The 21,799-nt window shown below is 37.9% G+C and overlaps 2 protein-coding genes across 3 annotated transcripts in view; one reads left to right on the forward strand and one right to left on the reverse strand.

The window, feature by feature from the left end:
• Window positions 1-80: 80 nt before the first annotated feature.
• BPNT1 (3'(2'), 5'-bisphosphate nucleotidase 1) lies at window positions 81-13,489 on the reverse strand. Its single transcript, XM_064446287.1, has 9 exons — window positions 13,334-13,489; window positions 9,941-10,065; window positions 6,789-6,893; window positions 6,445-6,552; window positions 5,879-5,927; window positions 4,802-4,893; window positions 3,600-3,797; window positions 2,073-2,178; window positions 81-723 (listed from the first exon to the last, which is right to left on the reverse strand). Exons 2-9 carry the CDS (start codon window positions 10,055-10,057, stop codon window positions 575-577), a joined length of 924 nt encoding a protein of 307 aa, XP_064302357.1. The 5' UTR covers window positions 10,058-10,065; window positions 13,334-13,489; the 3' UTR covers window positions 81-574.
• A 62-nt stretch (window positions 13,490-13,551) lies between these two features.
• The window catches only part of IARS2 (isoleucyl-tRNA synthetase 2, mitochondrial), a 29,622-nt gene continuing 21,374 nt past the window's right edge, over window positions 13,552-21,799 (forward strand). For both annotated transcript variants that reach the window (XM_064446285.1, XM_064446286.1), the window contains exons 1-11: window positions 13,552-13,941; window positions 14,389-14,511; window positions 15,550-15,706; window positions 16,883-17,031; window positions 17,118-17,167; window positions 17,266-17,375; window positions 17,461-17,551; window positions 17,902-18,017; window positions 19,659-19,828; window positions 20,718-20,808; window positions 21,019-21,170. In XM_064446285.1, coding sequence (XP_064302355.1) covers window positions 13,699-13,941; window positions 14,389-14,511; window positions 15,550-15,706; window positions 16,883-17,031; window positions 17,118-17,167; window positions 17,266-17,375; window positions 17,461-17,551; window positions 17,902-18,017; window positions 19,659-19,828; window positions 20,718-20,808; window positions 21,019-21,170 — 1,452 coding nt within the window. In that variant the 5' untranslated portion in view covers window positions 13,552-13,698. The remainder of the gene's footprint in view (window positions 13,942-14,388; window positions 14,512-15,549; window positions 15,707-16,882; window positions 17,032-17,117; window positions 17,168-17,265; window positions 17,376-17,460; window positions 17,552-17,901; window positions 18,018-19,658; window positions 19,829-20,717; window positions 20,809-21,018; window positions 21,171-21,799) is intronic.

Here is a 21,799-nt window from a genome sequence, read left to right on the forward strand (position 1 = left end):
GCAACCTAACCCACCACCACAAATAGCAATCTCTGCCATCCCAACACTCAGTGCAGACCAAAAAAACTCAAGAGATTCACTTCTAAGAATCAAAACTGTCAACTTTATAATAAATGGGGTAATCCATCCAGGCAAATTCTTAGTCCGTTTGTATTTAACAGAATAAATCATTGTTGACTACAAACAACAAGAAACATCAAGCAAGATCAGGTAAATGACTGAACATGATTATGTGCCCTGATTATTAAGATGATTTTTTGGATTGTACTGTTATGATTAGCAGTATTTGAGCACAGTCACACCATCTGAAAAATGAATACTCCCAAAGAATATGGAAAACTACTAGGGAAGCAATGTGACTTTTTTGATGTTGTCTGCTAAACACAGCAAAACAATCTGATCCATCATCACCTAAAGATTCTGCATGGAATTTTGAAATTATTGAACACCTTAGTGGAAGAATTCAGTACAGATTCTATAAAACAAAATTTCAAGCTCTTTCTTCTTTCTTTCTTTCTTATTCTCCAGGGTCACTTTCTCAGCCTTCCAGGCCAGGTGAAAATGCTTTACTGCTTTAAGGCATAAGAGATTGTTTAACAGTGTTAGGAATACGACTGGCATAATAGTCATAATTTCTCAAAGTGGCAAGGACCCCAGCTGAATTCATGTGTTTCACTTCCTTGTTATACTGAAATGAATTTCCATGGATATCAGTTATTTTACCTAAAAAAAAAAAAAGAAAAAAGTTAATCCAGCAAACAAGATTTGGAGAGAGAATTTATTTTATTAGTACAAGGGATATAACTAAAAAATGAGACAGTCTCTGGCGTACACATTTCTGTCTTCAGATGTCAAGTATCTTTGCTCCCAGTTTAAGTGCAACAGCTTTTTATTGACTGAAATCAAATAACTAATGGTTTTCTTTTCTTTCAGCAATACTTAAATTCCTTGTGTTTCAGGAAAAGGAAAACAACATCTCTCTCTTATGAATTAACTAAAATGCTTCCCGAGTAGTTTATACATTGGCCATTGACAAGAAGGAAAAAAAAATCCTCAGTTCAAGTAAAAGCCAGGGCAAGTCTATACAACAAACACTAACATAATATAGAAATACCCCAGCTGGTTTAAAATTAGTTTCTAGAAATCACTTAGCAAAAACAACACAGATCTTTATGCAAGCTTATTTAACCACGAGATTCCTATATAACAAGGAGGCTAAATACAGCACTGTGCTGCCCCAGATTGGCTATTTTTTTGTGCCTGAGCTAACCTGTTTAAAGCTATCCCAGTTATCAACACTAGAGACTGCAGGGGAGTTAAATAATGACATCATGAAGCCTGTTATCCTTGCTTGACAGAATTTAGGAGATCAAACCCCACAGTTTTAGCACATGATAGCAAAAGGTCTATCAACGTGATCAGCAAAGTCAGTATAATAACAACACCTCCATTCAGATCCTTGTCAGGGAGACTTTTCATAACTTCTCTAACCCCTTACCCCCTAGAAAGGTGAAGTAGCTTAAGTTGGCTGGAAATGACTAATTTTAGTGAATTACATGGATGGCTTAGTTTTGGAGTTTGTACATCTAAGAAACAACTGCATGATTTGGCCTATTTTTGTTGCTTTAAAGAATTCAATGTCTATTTATAACATATTACATAATACATTACTAATAATAAACTACTATGTTCAGCTAGTAGGACAGCGTGATTTTACTGTGAAATAGTAGCCAACAGAAAAAAAGCCATTTGTTTTGAAAATACTAAAATTAATATACCCAAAATTTTGGAATTCTACTTTTTTAATTATTTGACAGTTATTGACTATATTAGTCCAGGGCAAAACAGATCATATCATGCTTTCCAGAGCATAATTTGCTGTGCCTTTGGAGTCACTGTTGATTTCAGAGGGCTCAAAGCTCATACTGAATTGTGACTACTTAAATATATACGTACTGTAATTTTTCTTTCTAAAGACCTGTTTGGAAATTCTTTTTTTCTATGAAAAGTGTACATAACTTTAAATTGCTGCAGTTTCACTTATCTTGGCATTTTGAATGCTATTAACTTACCTCCCACAGCATGTAGAATAGCTTCAGGTGCACATGTATCCCATTTCTTGCACCCAGGACTGGCAAATACATAAGCAGATGCCTTCCCTTCTATAAGTTGAATGATCTGTTGTGAATAGAGAGTGGCAATTATTGCAAAGGATCTGGACATTTAGAAATGGATAAAAATAACACCAGGAAACAGGGATTAGATCAGTTTATTCTATGTACTTACAGTCAGAAAAGGAACACTAGCCATTTCCTTTCTGATATTACATGAAATTATATTAAGATTTAGAAAGCTATACTGTATTACCTTTCCAAATGATCTGGTTATGATTGTTATAAATACAATCTTGTCCTGGTTTCAGATGGGATAAAGGTAGTTTTCTTCCTAGTAGCTGATATAGTGCTATGTGTCGGATTTAGGATCAGAATAATGCTGATAACACACTAATGTTTTAGTTGTTGCTGAGCAGTACTTACTCTAAGTCAAGGACTTTTCAGCTTCTCCTACTGTTCTGCCAGCTAGTAGGCTGGAGGTGTACAAGAAGCTGGGAGAGGACACAGCTGGGGCAGCTGACCTAAACTGACCAAAGGGATATTCCACACCATATGATGTCATGCTGAACAAAAAACTGGGAGGAGCTGGCCGGGGTGGGCGTAGCTGCTCCTCGGGAACTGGCTGGGCATCAGTCAGCAGGTGGTAAGCAATTGTATTGTGCATCGCTTGTTCTGTACAGTCTTTTATCATTATTATTATTTTCCCTTCCTTTTCTGTCCTATTAAATTATCTTTATCTCAACCCATGAGTTTTCTCACTTTACTCTTCCGATTTTCTCCTCCATCCCACTGGGAGTGAGTGAGCAAACAGCTCTGTGGTGTTTAGCTGCCTGCAGGCTTAAACCACGACAAGTCTATAGGATGAAAATCTGCTTTTAGTTTCAGAAACAAGAATTCCCATCTTGTGCAAGTACTAAAAAAATAAAGTGGAAACTCTATCCATGTTGTCTTGGTGCCATTTTGGGCCTTGCACATGTCGGAGAAAAGAGATTGGAGGGTTTGGTCTTGACAGCAATGCCAAAACTAAGCTTTAAAACTGTAGCAAATGAGTATTCCCTGTATGCAGAGAAGTTTTGCACAGGAAATACCAGTGTGTGCTTCTATTTTTATCCTTTCATATGTGCTGCTACATAGTTGGAACAAAAACTGTACTAACACTAATAGGAGGAAATGTCTAATAATTGTGATTAAATTGAATTCACATTTAGTCCTTCTGGTCTTATAACTTTTTATTTTCTCCGCTAGGAACAGAATACTGGGGAAGACAGACCTCAGCCATGACCAGCACGGCCACTGTTACAAACACATCTGTACCAAATTCTCTCTACCTCACAGCAGACTGAATGCTAGGAAGGGAATTTGTGCTGGGAAAGGAGGAGAAAGTCTCCTGTACATTCATGCAAGTAAGCAAATGACTTCTTTAAAAAAATACTTTTCCAAAGGTAGCACCTCCCAGCAAAAGCAAAAGATTTGGAGTTTTCATACCTTGTTTCCTGCTCCTCCAACTCTGATGACAGTGTCTGGATTCAAGGCACTGATGCAGTCATTTACCAGGGTACTGCTGTGAGAACGGGTGGTAACGATGATGTGTTTCCCAGCAGGTGCTTCTGTGAGCTGAAATCCAAAGGCACCAATGCCCAGGACTCCCCAGATTGTCCTGCCCACCACAGCATCAGCTCCTGCCTACGAAAAAGGTGCATGGGTCCAGGTGATGGTTAATCATAGTGATCAGCATTTAAAGCACAAATTGAAAGGAGTACCTAGAGACGTCTTTGCATATCAGCAAGTATAATATTAATACTGAGTTATACATTTAAACACTGGCACTTAAAAAGAACTACTATAGAGCCCAGAGTGAGAAACTGGCTCTCTTTCTCTCTAAGGCAATGACATCATTTACCCTTTTCTGATCTGTGACATTGTGGTGGTATATTACATCCTGCCTCCAATGACTGACAAATTAGTATTTCTATATTCCTGTACTTCAGGCACAATCTGTAACTGAAAATATCTTGTTATTTTAAATGTTTCGTCATACATGTCACATAGAACATATAGAATCAGCTGATGATGTGCATGACATCAGCTCAAAAGCTTTTTCTTTAAATTCTAGTAAGTTTAATTAATCAGGATGCATCAGGAGCTTTTTCTTCCCTCCTCACAGATAATACTGAAATAACCTCCAAATGTGTAAATGCCTGTAGGTTGACCATCCTGGACGTACACCTGAAACCTGGCCTGATGCACTCTAATCCAGCTGTCAGTGACAGGTACGCTTGGTTTATTTAGGGCTGCACATTTATGGCAGTTACCACACATCACAAACACACCTATTGCTTGGATTTACTAAAGAATTCCTAGCAAAAAATGCCAATCTGTACTTGTCTTACAAGATGTACTTTATAGGTACTGTAGTAATATGTACCGTACATATGTAATATACGCTGTATTAGCGTATCATACAAGCCTCAGGATTCAGTATGGCTGTTAGTAGGTCCCCAGAGATTCAGTTCCTGGAAACCATCATTCAAAATTGTATATATTTAATAAAAACACCACCACCTTATATTACAACATTATCTCCACTACACACTGCTTTTTGGTTGAAAGTGTGCTAACTGGAAATGGCTTAGAAGGGACAGTAAGAAATCACATAATGCTTTTAAACAAATCAACGCATTTAATACCTCATAGTTGTAATACGGCTGGTTAATAACTCCTGCTATGGCTTTGCCTCCATAAGCAATTCCAATAAGAACTGTTACATGGTCAAGGAGACCTGTACAGAAATAATATTAATGTAGTTATGCTTGAAAAAGTATATATATAAAAAAATAAACCTTCAATAAAAGTCCACAAATTGATGTGCAGAGTGGTATCTTAAAAATGCAAATACTAATCAGGATTTGCAGGTGTAATAGGTTGGTTGATATAATTTTTTTTGTCATTTACCCTCAAAGTCTGCCAAAAAAAAGTCCCAGATAGAATTCTCCTAATAGAACTATGCTATAATTAATATAAGAAGTTTAAAGATACAACTAAATAGCAGTAAATGATTACATTCTTCTGTAATTGCAGAGTGAATTTTTTAATGGTATTCAAAACTAGCAATTTGTTGACAGTTAAATGTATCTTTCCCTGAAAAGGCGAAAAAAATCTGTCTAGAAGATTTTAACTTGAATCAACTAAAAAAGGCAGCAGGAGGCTGAAGTGAGGCTTTGGCATATTGTTTTTGGAGGTTCCCCCTCCCCTTCTTCATTTTAGGGTCTGTTTCTATGGACACAAATTAGGCTTTGCTGAAAACAGTTTCTGCCCATAACTTAAGAATTATGATTTAGGGGAAGATCTTAATTTATTTTGAAAGGGCTACAAATAACAGCTCTGATATTTGGGTTGTTTGAAGAGGACTATGTAAATATAATTGAGCATTTTCCTGCGCAAATGGGAGATTTCATCCCCCAATTCGAAGTATATGCAAAATTTTAAGTTTGACTAAAAACTCAAGGCAACCTGCCAGCAATTAAAGGCAGCCCTTTGCTCCCTGAAACAATAAAAACTGGTGAGTACTCAGTAGCCTATCAGGAGTATTCAGTATTGGTTAGAACTGATTGGAATGATAAAAAAATTCCATAGAACTCAAAAAGTACAGAAACAACATCAGCTTTATGAAACAATATTGTATGGAACTTCTATCATAAAACTATTTACATTTATTACATTGGTGTAATTTTCTTTGAATCAGCAGAATTAAAAGAGAAGCCAACCTTCAGTGTACTCCTTGGTTCCATCCAAGGGATCAACCCATATTACAAGCTTTAAAAATAAAAAAAAAAAAAGGAAAATTAATAAACACAAATCATGGAAATTACCATGCAAAATATACTTTAGTGCTTTTATTTCCTTACTGCAGTAATGAAATAAAAAGATTCAAATTTTTAACATTATGATATGACTGAAGCCTACAACAGTTTTTTACACAAAAAAGCTTAAGCTGTCCAGAACTTCTCAGTGCAAATCTTAACAGAAGCATGAAGGTTTAAACTAAACATGGAAATGACATTACTTTCTTATGTCCAAAGTAGATTCCTTCCAAATAAATTTGAATCACAAGTTGTAAGAAGGAAATTTCCATTTCCCACTACACAGGGATATGCAGCATTTGCAGCTCTGGAGGTGTGATTCACATGACTACATTTCAGTTTTCAAACCAAAAAGAAAAACTGGCAACATTGAAATAACCTTTTTTCTTAATACATTCTCAGCTAAAGTCAGTAAGTAATGCAGATAGAGTGTAAAATATGAAGACATATGTATAGCATTACCACATTACCTCTTCCTCTTTAATTTCTGTGTACTGTGCAGGACAAGTTTTCTTCAGTATTTCTTCACAGTGACCATCTTCAATTAATTCCTCAGTTACCTCATCAGTGGGCAGTTCCTAACAAAAGGATTCTCAAAATTATTAGAAAAAGGTGTTGGAGTCACCTTGATTTTCCTTAGAATTGTGGATTTGCTTGCAGGTTACTTGGCAAAGCTAATACAATGGAAAAATGAAATGGGATGGAAATAATTAAAAAAAAAAAAATCCCATGGTTTTCTAAAACCTGCAAAAGTAAATTCCACTGCAGGTTACAGCTAGTTAAACTGTTAGTATGAAATAAATCAGGTACGTACTTCTTCTCCTATGATTGTCACCTTGGGAAACTTCCGTGCCAGGGAAGCACAAATGCTCATTTGTACCAGTCGGTCAGCTTTGGTCTGCAAGTCGTTGGCTCCGGTCTGTCAAAGGACAGATAGGAATTTGTGTATTTCAAAACAACAAAAAAAAAACAGTACAATGGCCCGTATGTCACTCTGAACATCTACCTTGTAGTGAAAAAGAAGCCTGATTTGATAAACTGTCAACCTAGTAAGTGATCTTGAGAAAGGCAGGCTAAGAACTGAAAGAAGCAGAGTTTCCCTGTACAACCCAGAGCTAAGATAGAGTGGTGCAATACTAAACAATATTTACATGCTGTGTTCTTCTCGTGCACCGGTGCAATTCTGCTGAAAATGTATTTGTGCAAATACTACACTATGGTACCGAATAAATGAATACAAGTATGAACTCGGATATAATACAATTAGTGGACAGTTCCTTAGTCTAGCAGAGAAAGGCCAAGGAGGGCCAGAAGCTAACCAGTGAAATTGAACTGGACAGTAACACCCATACGTTTTTTCCAGCAGAAATACCAGAGAGGTAACAGTGGATTTGGCATCTCAAGATGACACGAAACAATGACTGAAAACCTTCCCAAAAGATGCAGTGTAGCCAAACATATGTTGCCAGATGGGTTACAGTGATTTCTTCTTAAACATTAATAACCTGCTATATAGTGAAGTGGGTAATTTATTAATACTTTTTCCCCTTAATCTTCATGTATCCATGAATAAAGGAGCCCTTTAGGTCTGGAGACAGAATCCCAGTAAGAAATACTTCTCTTAGCACAGAAATTAAGAAAGTTAGTTTGTCCAAGGATTTGCATCTTAGTTGAATCAAACAAAAATGTTATTTTATCTCCTTGTACCTTCTTTGGTGACAACCTAAAAACTGTTTTATCCAGCTGCATAAATCAGCCATAGAAATGGAATATTCCATTCAGAATCATGTTATGGGTTAATATATGCATGCTCAAAACCTCATCTGTCCCTTATCTAATTGCCTATTTTTATGAAACTTGGTGTTTTTCTTCAGAAAATTTCCCTCTCATCTCCTAATAAATTTGGTTGACTTTGGCACTGAGTGTAGACTCAGAAAGATCAAAATATTGCAGAGAAGGTCTTTTGTTCCAGGACACCAACCTAATAAAACAGAATAAAGTAGTTCTTCAGAACAGTCATCAATAAGGTAAGAATGCGGGACAAAATGTCTACCTATCAGTTGGGATTAAAAAAAAGGTAAAAACCCTACAAGGAGAGCCAATATAAATGGAGAGCTTAGAGCTGACTGGGGGAAAGACAACACTTGACACCAGGAGAGGAGCTACCTAAAAATCCAACTGTCCCTGAACTATTTTTCTTCATCTAGATAAATGGTTGGGAGGTCAATGTGTTGAGGGAAAAGATGGAACATTGCCTTCTTAGCTTTTCTAAAACTTTCAATAAGGCCAGGTGAAATTGGTCTTGATGTTTGCTGACTGCAGAAAGGGAATAAATGATGAGAAGCAGCACTTTTCTGTTCTTGTGCATCTCTTCCCTCCAGACTGTATAGCAGAGGCACACAGGTTCTCTCTCTTGCATTATTCCTTTCTTCACCAGCCACCTTTCACAAGAAGCTTGCAGGAATTCTGAGATTGCTGGTCCCTCCAGCAGGAACCTCTTCTGTTGGTCATTGTTTTCAATCTAATTTTGTCTGTAGTAGTAATTTAAAAAAATATTTATAACCAGTCTTATTTAGAACAAATATCACCTGTTACTTTTGATCATTTTTGTTATACTGAATTTACAGTTAGTTACTTAATTGGTTACAGAGCTTAAAATGTGTTCATTTGCTTTTTTTTAATATTAGAAAATGGTTGAGCAATGCATTTCTGATTTACTGAGAAATAATATTAATACATATGCATTTTTTAAGTGAAACTGAATTAAATGGATAATAGCCAGCATTTAGTTAAAATCATTTTAGTTAAAATTACCTTAACCTTGATGGACTCTTAAAAAAGAAACTTAATGAAACTTGTTTATGCATTTAAAATTAACTGTTCAATCAAACAAAGTACAGACAGTGCTTCCTTTGTACCTCTGGATGCAAGTATTTTAAGGCTTTCTTGTAGTCAAGCAGCATTAGTTTTTCCAAGAACCTACAAGCAGGTTGTGTGGGAGAGTTTAATATACTGAGAATCCTGCTGCGCATCCAAGTACTTCTGAAAATACAGATCGTTACTTTCTAGGGTTTTTAAAATTCTCTCCCCCATACACCTGACTTTAACTGCTTAGAAAAGAAGGGATTAAGAAAAACTTGCAAATGTTTTTGCAGTGGTGAATATAACTGACAAAACAGGGAAAAAAATCTTTTTGCATCTACTGTCTGAACTGACAATAAAAGTCATAAAGGATCAGGCTTTTCTTCTCAACTGGCTGAAAGTGCTTATGATCAGAAAAATATAAATACCAGCAATTACTTCAATGTAAAAAACAAAAATAATATAGTTACTGCAGACCATAATATTGTGACATACCCGTAAAGCAAGAATTAACTCCAAAAGTTAATTCCATCTATTCCAGCACTGTAGTCAAAACAAAGATCCTGGCTCATCAGCGGAGCTTACTAATTTACAGCAAATTAAGAACTTCTTGCAGGTGATTGTAATTTCATTTCTGTTTTCTATTTAGAATTAAATGTGAAGCTCCGAATTTATTCTGAAAACTGATTTACAATAAAATCTAATGTTCTTTTTTGGTTTAAGAGCTAAACACTGATTTATCCTAATCCAAAATTCATCTAGGGCATGGTACTTTAAGCTGTACTACAGGACATAGGTGTGGAAATTAATGGGAAACATACATCATTATAAATTCTGACCTGCTGTCCTAAGCTTGTGTTTTGTGAGGAGAGTCAGGACAAAATTATGGTGTGTTTCTTTTAAGTGTCTGAACATTCTTTAGAAATACTGGTCAAAAGACACTGCGCCAGCACTCTCTCAAATCTTTTAATATTTCTTGTATCAGAGTAGTGAGGACTCTATTTCCTTCCCCAGTTGCTGATCATCAAAAATACCACTTTGACCTGTATCTAACTTGGCATTAATAAGAGAAATTAAACTGAAACAAAGTAAAAGTAGTAATACCTTCTCCACTATCCCCAGATCTCCTGCAGCCAGTACATTTCTAACAATTGTTGCAGCTTTTTCCGCAACAGAATACGCAGAGGCAACCACACGCATGAGGAGAGCTGGAGAAGCCATACTGAACACTGAAAAGAAACAAAAAGCAAACTTGTACATTTCTCTCTTCAAGAGAAGACAAGAAGGAAAATATTTACATAACATTCCAAACAGGTACAATTTAGGCTGAGTAGGAAGGGGAAAGTGGGTTACTGCCAGTGATTAGTAATGAAGTGAGCTTTGACTTTTTTAAAAATACAATTAACAAACACAGGCATACAAAGCTATTTTAGACAAGATTTTTGAAATATCCGTGCTCTGTCTGACAGTGAACCTAGTTTTCCTCACAAAAATAAAATCTGGCATTAAATAACAACAACAGGAGCAGCAGAAATCGTTATCATAAATGTTAAGAAAAAGTATAGTTTACACAGAGTACTAATTTTTTTTGTACATTTTGAACATAACTTCATTTTTTCAGACCAGAACCTACAGAGTTGGTTTGTGCCCGGACTCAAGTACAAGGCTACCAGACAGGATCACAACCCTTCTTACTATTTTTATTTGTTTAAATATAAAACAGGCTTTTGTGGATTGTCTAGTTGTGGACACAAAATAGGCTAATGATATGCAGATACTGCAAACACTGCACTTGTATGCAAAAGCCTGTTCGTCTAAATTTTACCCCCCTTTCTGTATTTCTTTAACTCCTCTTGATTGCTTTAAGGAAATCTATTACATCCTCCTTTCTCCCCCCAACACTGCATGTCCTGTCATTCTTCTTACTGTACTGTCTTCTACATCTGCTCCCAAGTGCACACCAGTGCAATTCCCTATGCCTTCGGTTCCCAAAGAGAGCAACAACTACCACTCCTGCAAAAGGCTAGCGATCATCCATTCCTCCCAGCTTTTCTCTACCTCAGGAAAAAGTACTGATAGCGACGTTGTATTCTTTAAAATGCAGTGCTAATTGCTTTTATATGTTTTCCCGTCAGTTTCTTCTGCCTGTGTAGATTACATGCTTTTTGGGTTGGGCTCACATGTATGATTCTATGATATACTTCCAAGTTAACACTTGAGCCCAGAGCTAGAGAAAATACAGAGGAACTCATTAATCACCACATAGAAGATGATATATTAGGCTTTCCCCGCAATCAGTATTTGCGGCAATTGCAGCAAGTATTGCTTAAGTAGCAATAGGTCGTTATATGACACCTTTCCTTTCTTGCTTGAGAGATAAGTCTACTTGATAAAGTATAACATAATGAGGTGATAAGACTAGCTACTGTAGATGATATTGATGTGACCTCAAGTTCACATCTATTTACAGCAAAGGCAAACAGTAATATTAGAGGTGTCAAAACCCCAAATTTAGCTGGTTTAAGAACTTTTTCAGTATTTTAGAAACACTTTACAGGTATATCTAAAGTCAGAGGATCTCTGAAGCTAAAAGAGTGATTGTGTAAGTACCTTCGCAAAGCACAGTTGCTGCTATTAATTATATTTACTGCTCACAGATAGGAGCAAAGTGCTCTGGAGTCCCATAAAACAGCCAAGGTCCATACCCAGGGGGCACGAGGGCTATCTTGGACTGGTAACAATGGTTTAAGGAAATTTTGGAAACACTACCTGTGGCAAAAGCAGCTCTCAAACACAGTTGAAAGTCATGCAGCAAATATGGGAAGACAGATACTACTTTAAGTATATACCATCAGGTGAAACAAGTTAACAGGAAGGAAAATTGAATGTAGTTCATTCCATACCGAAAATATCTGGAATATGAATACTTCTGAGAGTGAGTTAAAAAAAGCATATTAGATGGGAAGTTTGGGTTAAAGAATTGAGCTCAGAAGAAGATAAGATTTTATGCTCAGCTGCTTCTTCATGTGACCTCCTACTGCACATTTGATCCTGCTTTGTAAAACAAGGATAAAACTTCCTGAATTATTTTAAAGGCTCGATTTATTTAATGTTTGCATAAAGTTTCAAAAGACTCAGAAAACAATACAGAAATACTCTCTTGCATTCTTGAAGCTTGACCTGAGGCGTTTCTTGGGCACATTTTTCTTGGCTGTTCCTAAGGCAAGCAAGTATACTTCCTTCCTCTAGCAAACCTATACCTGCAATCTCTGAGCAAACCTTAAAACTAAGATATTCTTATGAAAACCAAGATTTATTAAGAGAAACTGAAATGGGAGGTTCAACACCCCCCTTCCCCAATATACAGTAACTAACTAATGAAGTCCAAGGTACGTTATTACTGCAGAAGGAGCCTTAAATTTTTACAGGGCTGCATCTCCTGTGAGGCACATTTTCTGATGCGTTGGACCTTTTTGGTTAGGTAAGCGCGTGTGCTAGTTGGCCATAAGTTTCTCATCTCTCTAACTTTTTGATCTCAAATTACCTAGTTTGTTTATAAGTTCATGGCATGTTCCTTCTGATGAGGGCAGTGTCAAACATATAGTTCCACAATACATTGAAGAATATATTGCTTGCTTTGGACAAACAAGTTTGACTCTTACAAAACTGTACAATTTACAAAGATTGCACAGCAACTATCCCTCAATTTAAACGTGCATGTTATTTTCAAAACATACCTTGTCCTCCAAAGACCATCCATCCTTTCTCTTAGCCTAGCAACCAACTTGCTGAATGGTCTCAGCTCAACAAATCAGCCTGCTCTGATACCTACCAAAATAAATGAGTTCTCCAGTTCTTGTTACATATTTTAACTTTGAAATATTTAAATATTACAGGATGGTTAAAATTAATTTATCAAGTATGAAGGATTTGTTGATGTTGCTATCTCAGTGCCTTTTCTGCAAACATCGTTTTCCAAATCTATAATTTCACCTGATGAAAGGAGCAAAGGGACATCACGCACAGCATGCCTTCAAATGCAAGTGCTAAGCTAAGACTTCTGAACTCTTCACAGCCCAAGTGAGTAGAGCTCCCTATTTCTTTACAACAAATTTTGGCTGACATTTAATCAAAGGTAAACTTTTCATCCTGCGTAACGTAAGGAAACAGTATTTACGCAGCCGAAGCGGGCTACGACTGGGAGCGCCCGGGTCCCTCCGCTGTGGTTCACCTGCGGTCTGCCAGTGGGAGAGGGCTGCGCTACCTCATCTCACCAAAGCACTTTGAAGCCTTCTAAATTTGTATTGGAAAATTAAAATTAAAGCCTGTTCCTGATTCTCTCAACTAGGATTCCCGGCAGTAAACTGCCCGCCCGGCAGCCCAGGGCAGCGTCACCGAGTGCGCTCTCTTCGTACAGAGCTGAGCGTTGCATAACGTAAAATAGGTGGTCGCAGATGACGGAAGAGGCTCTCCTGGCTGATACCACAGCTAACTCACCGTCTCCAGCCTTGCCGCCGGTGGTGACCCTTTCGCTCCTCCGGCGGCTGAGCTCGCCCGGCACCGCTCACCCGTGGCGTGCCGGCGGTGTTCTCGCCAAACCAGGAAGCCGCCCGAGCCCCACCGGCAGCTCCCCGGCGGCCCCTGCGCCGCCTGCCTCAGGAAGGACCCGCCCCGACCGCCTCCGCGGGACGCCGTCGCGTTTGCAAAACAAGCTCGAAACGCCCCAAATCCTTCCGGGCCGAAGCGGCGGAGAGAATAAACGCGTTGCTGCTCAACGTGTCCCTCCCCGCCGCCCGTCGCCGCCGCCGCGCCGCTTGCCGTAGCGCCGGCGGAAGCGCCTCCTGGGCGGGCAGGCCGTGAGGATGTTCGGGGCCTGGCGGGCGCCGCCGCTGCCCCGGCTCGGGGCGCGGGTCGGGCTGGGGGCGCGGGTGGGCGCCGCCTGGGGCTGGCCGCGGCCCGCCGCCTCGGAGGCCGGCGGGCAGCGGCCCGCGGCGGAGGGACGGCGGGACGCCCCGTACCAGGACACGGTGCTGCTGCCGCGCAGCCGCTTCCCCGCGCAGCTCCCGGGGCGGCTGCAGCCCGAGGCCGAGCTGGAGGCGCAGCAGGTGGCGGCCGGCGCCGGGGACCGGGCCGGTGGGGCGGGGGTTTGTGTTCGGGCCGGCCTTTGCTGGGGTTAACTTTGGTAGGTGTGGGCTCTCGCGGGTGCCCGGCCAGGCCAGGCCTGAAGGCGGCTGTCGGAGGAGGGTGGGGAGCTCCGGATCCTTGTTTGTTTATTTACTTACAGTCTGGATGCTCCTGTTGTGGCTGCGTTTGGAGGAATGGTAACAGCCCTCCTGATACTGCAGAGCCAGAGTAATAATGTTAGGCTTGGTGTTACGCCCATCTCAGGCTTTTTAATAGTTTTAAACTACTGGCATCTTCTGTTACAAAAGTTAATTCTCCATGTTTGTTTGTTTGTTTTCAAGATTCGTCTTACCATAAAGCCAACATTCAGGCTTTTTGGAAGTGCAAAGGCCTATGATGATTTAGGTGTTTTCTTGTTGTCTCTTCAGAAATGTGGGTTTTCAGAACTGTATTCGTGGCAAAGGCAAAGGAAGACAAAGCAGGAATTTTGTCTTCATGATGGACCACCTTATGCCAATGGAGACCCTCATGTTGGCCATGCATTAAATAAAGTAAATATTTACTCATTTGTACTCTATTATTTTGAAGTGCTCTGTGTTCTCCCTAGGATAATAAAGAATATAATACAACAACACTTGGTATTTGGTATTTTGGTAGGCAGGGCTTTTAAAAAGCGAATGACACAGTTACGTAGATACCGTATGATACCACGGTGGCATAGATACCATACCATGACATAAATACTATATGCCAATGAATGGTACCAGCGTGCTGAGTGCTCATTTATTTGACTGAACATTTCATTAAAAAGAGGACTTTTTTTTTTTAGAGAAATCATAGCCTTTGTTCCTAAGCACAGTTTACTTGTATTGAATATATCGCACGTACGCATGTGGGTGAGTGTATATTGCTATATGTGTATAGGTAGTAATGTTACTACAATGCATGACAGCTGTGCCTTGCCATTGTTTTTTCCTTTGATATTTTCTAAGTTTGTTTTATTGCATGTATTTTATTTTAGCTGGGTATCTTCAATGGAACCACAGTGACTAAATGTTGATGGTTTTTAAAATGTAACTTTCAGCTTCAAAATAATATTCTTAAATATGTATGGGTACATTTAGATTCAGTCCTGAGAATCACAGCATTACATATGCTACAAAGCAGGAAAGACTAAAATGTGACCCACAGCTTCTTAAGGTAATAGTGCTAAAGCTTGGACGCCTGAAAATGACAAGTGTTGTTAGGTGATCACTTATGTCAGAAAGCAATAATGTGCACTAGGCCAACACTGTAGATACAGCTCAGTGTTTAAAAATGAGAGCAAGTAGGATTTCTTTGCTTCAAGTCTTGCAAGTTTATGAACTGCATCTTTCAGTTATACTGAATGTGAATTCCTTTGATCAGAGATCCTTTCAGGTTCTGCCAAAATACGAAATGATGGGCAAGAAAAAAATCATAAATGGATGGTCTTAAATGTAAATGTATCATGCAGACTTTTTTGTTTTTTAATAGGAGGATCTTAATTAATAATGTAGCTATTCCACACGGGGGAGCTAAAGTGATAACTGACCCTTGTGTCTCTTTAGATCTTGAAAGACATCACTAATCGTTTCTACATGATGAGAGGTTATAAAGTACATTATGTGCCAGGATGGGATTGTCATGGATTGCCAATTGAGTTGAAGGCATTGTCAGAAGTCAAAGGAGCCGAAAATCTTTCACCAATGGAAATTAGACAGAGAGGTAGACTACTGTTTCCAATATTTTTATAGAAGAAGTTGGCTTAAGTGTTTGTACATCCTACTTGGCATATTTTGAATTTTAAATGCTTTATAAATAGCTTTTATACTTTACTGGGTGCTTTTCTATTAGCTGTTGGTAATATTTTCTAGGATCACTGTATGTATTTGCCAAGCAGATTGGTTTCAATGTAATCTTATGAAGTGGGGGTGATCGAACTCGGGCTTAATTTGTTGCTGTAATGAACATGCATAGCATCGACCCTGGGTTTTAAAAAACCAGAAGGACTGAGGATTTGGATTTCTGCTTTGCATAACTCTGTAGGAGCATGAAACAGGTATTTGTCAGATCAGCACACCTTTGGGTTTTGAAGACTGAATTTGCTGAGCAGCTATACAGAAGCTCCTGATAAACTGGGAGTCCTGGCTTGAGCAGGAGGTTGGGCCAGATGACCTCCAGAGGTCCCCTCTGACCCCAACCATTCTGTGATAAAAATTGGGCTTCATCAGGGCACCGTGGCTCAATATCATAATTAGGGATATATTTACTGACCCTGTTTCTAACAATACTACAAAACTATAGGGGTGATTCTTTCAAAGAAAGTTAGTCTGCATTATATGGAAACTGTTTTGAAAAAATAATTTCAAATACCCTATGTATTGAAAGACAACAACATTCAGCTGCAAAACTATTTGTAATGAGCTATTTAAAGTTTAGCTTGAAATCGCAGCAGTGAAATGGGCTAACTTATTTCCAGATGCATGTTGCTTTGAAAAGTTTGGATCAACATCAACAGAGGTGGTTCATTTTCACTCTTGCTTATGATATTTGAGAATGCATTTTAAGAAATTTTCTTCATAACTAAATATACCTACTTTTTTCCCTCTTCCCTAAAAAGAAAATTTACATTCTAGAGACAGTTGTGCGTTATGTCCCCATATTAGTCAAAAAGTGCCGCTCCTGGATCTTTTTACTCTTTGTAGTCATTTTATGTAACTACTTCTCTGAAATACATAGGTTTTTTAGCCAAAATAATCTATTTAATACACATCAATGAGTGCACAGTTTCAATATGTTTAGCCCAGACTTTAAAAAAAAAAAAGTCAATAGCATATTTTAAATGGTATTATGTTGATTTCTGTGGTCTAAACCATTACTTAATGGAACTATTCCCTTCAGCCAGAGAATTTGCAGAAAGAGCAATTGAGAAACAGAAATCCGCCTTCATTCGTTGGGGTGTAATGGCAGATTGGGATAACTGCTACCGTACATTTGATCCAAAGTATGAAGCGAACCAGCTGAGAGTCTTCTACAAAATGTATGATAAGGTATATGGAACTTTTGTTAGTGTGTTTTGTTTTGTTATGAATTTCAATTCCTCTAACTCTCTTTTTATCTTTGCTTTCCTCTTCAGGGTTTCATTTATCAGGACTATAAACCTGTGTTCTGGTCTCCTTCAGCAAAGTAAGAATCAACTTACTATTTTGTCTTCAAAATTTTAGCAAGGTTATCAATAGCTTTTCATGTTCAAGTGTGTTAACTTACGTTTGCTATCTACCCAGAACAGCCTTGGCTGAAGCAGAGCTTGAATACAATGAGCAGCATGTCAGTCGTTCTGTGTATATGAAATTTCCTCTGTTAAAATCACCACCTAAGCTGACTTCTGTGATAGGTATGACTTCTGTATAGATTTTAAAACGGATAGCTTTCATTCTTGTTATAATAGAAAGTAAAGTACTTCTAATTTATATCTGTAGATGGATCATCACCTGCTAGTGTGCTAGTGTGGACCACGCAACCTTGGACTGTGCCAGCCAATCAAGCGGTTTGTTACATGCCAGATTCAGCGTATGTGTCTTTAACTTGGTTCAGTGATCTGTCTCAGTCCTTATCAATATTTATCAGTACAGTTAAAACGTTACATTTTATTTAAGGCATCTTTCTCGTGGGTGTTTGGGGTTGTTTTTATTTTAAGTGACACAATTGTAAGCTTTGTTCTATCTGTCTCAATATATTAATTTCTACTTTCTTTTTTTTTTAAGTTATTTCTTCTTCCTGATCTTGAGATTTAGGAGTGAATTGGACATGTAGACCTTAAAACATATTTTGCTGTCTTTTAGAGGTGGAACATTTAAACGATTTGTAGCTTTATGGTGTTTGTAATTATCTAGTATCACAAATATATATTTACGTTGTAGGTATTCAGTTGTGAAATGTACAACTACTGGTGAACACTTCATTCTAGCTGCAGATAGAGTTGAATCTACAGCTGCTATTTTGGACACGCAGTTTGAGGTTATATCGACCTGTAAAGGTAGGTTTTAGTATTGTTAATCTCAAGTTTCCCAGAAATCTGCTTGCAGGTGTCTGAAAACTGCTTCAGTTTTGATGTATTACTGTTTGTTTATATTTTGAGAACACACTTCACTAAAATAATACAAAGAGGACTAGTAGTCTGTCAGATGTAGTATTGGTGTATTGTAGCTCAAATTTTCATCTGTAGATTTCAAAGTACTTTTTAAAATCTGGATTCACACTTGGAAAGCTTAAACACAGAGTGGAAGTTCATTCCGTATCAAAACCTTAATTACACTAATGCTGTTTGTCTTTCTCTCTCATCCATTGCTGATGAGAACAAGGGGCTAATTACTGGTACGCTTGCTGATTGCTAAATTCTACAGAAAATATTGAAATTACCTAATGTAGCACAATCGGTAGCGCTGTCAGCTGCTGTTGTTGTGTTCTGTTACTTTTCAAGTTTTTCATTTATTAAGAGGTGTCTTAAGCCTTCCCCATGACCATAAAGAATATTTTGAGGTACCATAGGTGACTGTTGTCTCTGTGGGCAAACTAAAGCGGTTACGTTTCCATCCTAATAAAGTGCATAGTGGTATTTCTTAATAGACAGACTTCTGATTCAGTGTCATGAGTTGGGATTTAATGGGATGTTTGTGAACTTCATTCATTTGCCTTTATCAGTGATTCAGTGCTAGAAATGTGCATATCTAAAGGAGGTGAGAATGGTGGTTTCTATGATTCTTTCACGTTATTTTGTGTCTTTCCATGCCCTCTTTTTCAGAAGGGAAAAATTATCTGTTTCTCCGCTTAATAGTCGTGTCTTTACCTAATGATAATATTACCTGGAGGTGGTGCTCTCACAGATTCCACCTTCCTGAATCATGATTTGCAGATAATATACAACAATAGATTTGGACTTTCTTGAAAAGAAATGTAGTATCAGAACCCATTTTTTTAATCTTCCTGAATATTCAGTAATTAGTTAGATTTGTTACCTTTCTGTATTTGTGTACCTGACTGTGTGACAGCAGTTCCTAAATATGTTCCTTCTAGGGAGAAAGTGTTCAATGGAGGCTGTTTTGCCATGTGAAATATTCTTCAAGCTCTGTGATTCTTGACTTTCAGCAAGGCTTTACTAGAAAGATTTCTTAGTTTTGTTCAGTCTTAAACTGTCACTAGCTTCATTCGTGCTGTAATCTCTTTATTTGTATGTAATTTTGGGAATTTAAATTAATTGTTCATTATGATATTGGTACTTAGTGGCAGAACTAGGAATAGCTCCCAAATTCAAGGTTTTTAGCCTGCTAAATCAGTACTGAGATCTGTTTCCGAAACACTGAAATAATGGTCCCCAAGAAATGGGAGTGTGTGGAGCGTCTCTAGGTGGAATGTCACTACTAACAGAATACCATTGTCTAAGGTAGGAGAAAAGCTTTTTCTACAAAACAAAAAAAAAACTGTGTGCAAGATTAACAATGCAGAGAATTTGAAAGCATTTGGACAGGGACCCACAAACAAGATGAAGTAGTAGTACATCTGAATAGTATTCTGTGCATACACTTGCTGATTAATTGTTCCATTTCTGCTCTCACAAAAAGAAGCTGAATGCATTAATGGTTTTTCTATTTTCTCTACTGTGTTTTTTTTTCACCCCCAGGTGTAGATTTGGCAGATGGTTCTTGTGCTCATCCCACAATTCCTGGCAGAATCTCTCCTCTGTTACCTGCAAATCATGTGACAATGGCAAAAGGCACAGGATTAGTTCATACAGCCCCAGCTCATGGTATGGAAGATTACAGCGTAGCTTCCCACCATCAGCTACACACGGTACTTTATTGTTTCAGCTGTTGCTCTTGATTTCCTGCAACTGTTTGATCACGTGCCACTAAACCAGTTGTGATTTGTGCATAAAACTTGAGAACATTTTGAAGCATTCGGATAAGTATATCACTAATGGCCTGCAGGAATGCAGGACTAACCTTAAAAAAGTGTGTATCAGAATAAAAAGATGAAGTTTTTCATCCATCTGTTAATTAAAGCTTACAGGGAAGTGGTAGAATAGAATTGGATTTCTCTTCTCTGTGTGCTTGTTTTTGGTTTTTAAAGGATAACACAGACAGCAATTTCCAGAAACTGGCTCTCAGTACTCAGAATTGGTTTTTAAAGCTGTATCTTGCACACCAGTAAACCACCAGTTATGTAGGTCGTTATTACTACTCTTTTTTCGCAAAGCTTGTTTTAAGCACGTAAATCAATACAGTTCAGTTATGCATGATCACTTTGTTTGGTGGAAATGAAGATGCAAGGTATTCTTTTTCTCTTTTACCTCTTTAAAGAGGAAACTCTTGATGTTCCAAAACCTGCTTATAGTCATATTTCTGGGTCAGTTTTCCTGAGGGTAGGGTTTTTCTTGGGCTTTCATTTGTCTGGTTTTGTTTTTCACTGTTAATTTGGAAAGTCATTGAAATACTAAGCAGTGAGTTGATGTGAGGCAGCGGACATAATGGTGCTCATTTCTTCTGATAAGTAAAATTCTCTTGCCTGGTAGATTACTAAATTGCAGTTCACTAAATTCTGAAGTGTACTTAAATATAACTTACTTTGCTATTCAGAAAAGTAGTTACTCAACAGACTACTTAATTCACTTTGGAATACCAAAAAGATAATTAATTGCCACATGGTATTTTATTGACATGATTAACATATTTATTTTAAGGATTGCCTTGTGGATGAAGGTGGTTTTTTTACCGAAGCTGCAGGTCCTGAACTTCAGAATAAGAATGTCCTTGAAGAGGGGAATGAAGCTGGTGAGCATTTGATGTTTAGCCATTTGTTACTTCATCAGTTACATTCTTGTGGGTATGTTTTGAGGGTTCATATAAACTGAACACATTCTGAATGTGGATGAGGTGCAGGCACTTCTTACTGTGTTGATCATGGAAAGGAATGAATTGAGGTTAAAAGTAGCAATATGTTCAAATCAGATTTTAAGCTTGCCTCATTTTTTTTTCTCTCAGTCATTCAGATGCTTCAAGCAGCTGGGAGTTTGTTAAAAGAGGAGAAATATGTACACAGTTACCCATATGACTGGAGGACTAAAAAACCAATGATTATTCGTGCCAGCAAACAGTGGTTTGTAAACACAGCAAGTGTGAAGGCTACAGCACAGGTATATTATTTTGCTTTCTTGTAGGACATTTAAAGATAGCTGATGCCATTTGGAATCAGCAAAAAAACCTTGCTATAGCTCCCTCCAGAATATGTTCTTCTCTAGGGTTTACAAACACTAGTTGAGAAGTGTTAGTTATTTATAGAAGTGATGAATATTCGTTGGTTTTTTTTTTTTGTAAATACTGATATAATCCAGGATAAATGCATTGACTGACATATTTGTTCATTGTATTTACAGGAGATGCACATATTTCTTAGAGCTACTGAATATTTTTCCCTGAAATATTTTTAAAAATACAGTGTTTCAAGGAATTAAATCAGAATAAGCAGTTTTATCACTGTTATAATTACCTTTGTTGTTATGGTAGCCTTGCATGGCCAGACAACTTTGCTCCCTATTAATTTTGCCACAGTCCTATTTTAAATAACTTTCAAACTTTTTTTTTAAATGAAATTAAAAAAAATGAAATTATGTACATCCACACTGAAAACTCAGAGAAGCACCTTAGGCTGTCTTGGGTAACAGTGATTTCATTCTAATTCGGGCATGAGGTGTTTGTTCCGTACTCATCTTTATCTAGAATGAAGGAAAATATGATGATTATTCAGTGGGATTGGGAGTGAGTG

The sequence above is a fragment of the Phalacrocorax carbo genome, chromosome 3 (genome assembly GCF_963921805.1).
Source record: "Phalacrocorax carbo chromosome 3, bPhaCar2.1, whole genome shotgun sequence".
NCBI classification, from domain to species: domain Eukaryota; kingdom Metazoa; phylum Chordata; class Aves; order Suliformes; family Phalacrocoracidae; genus Phalacrocorax; species Phalacrocorax carbo.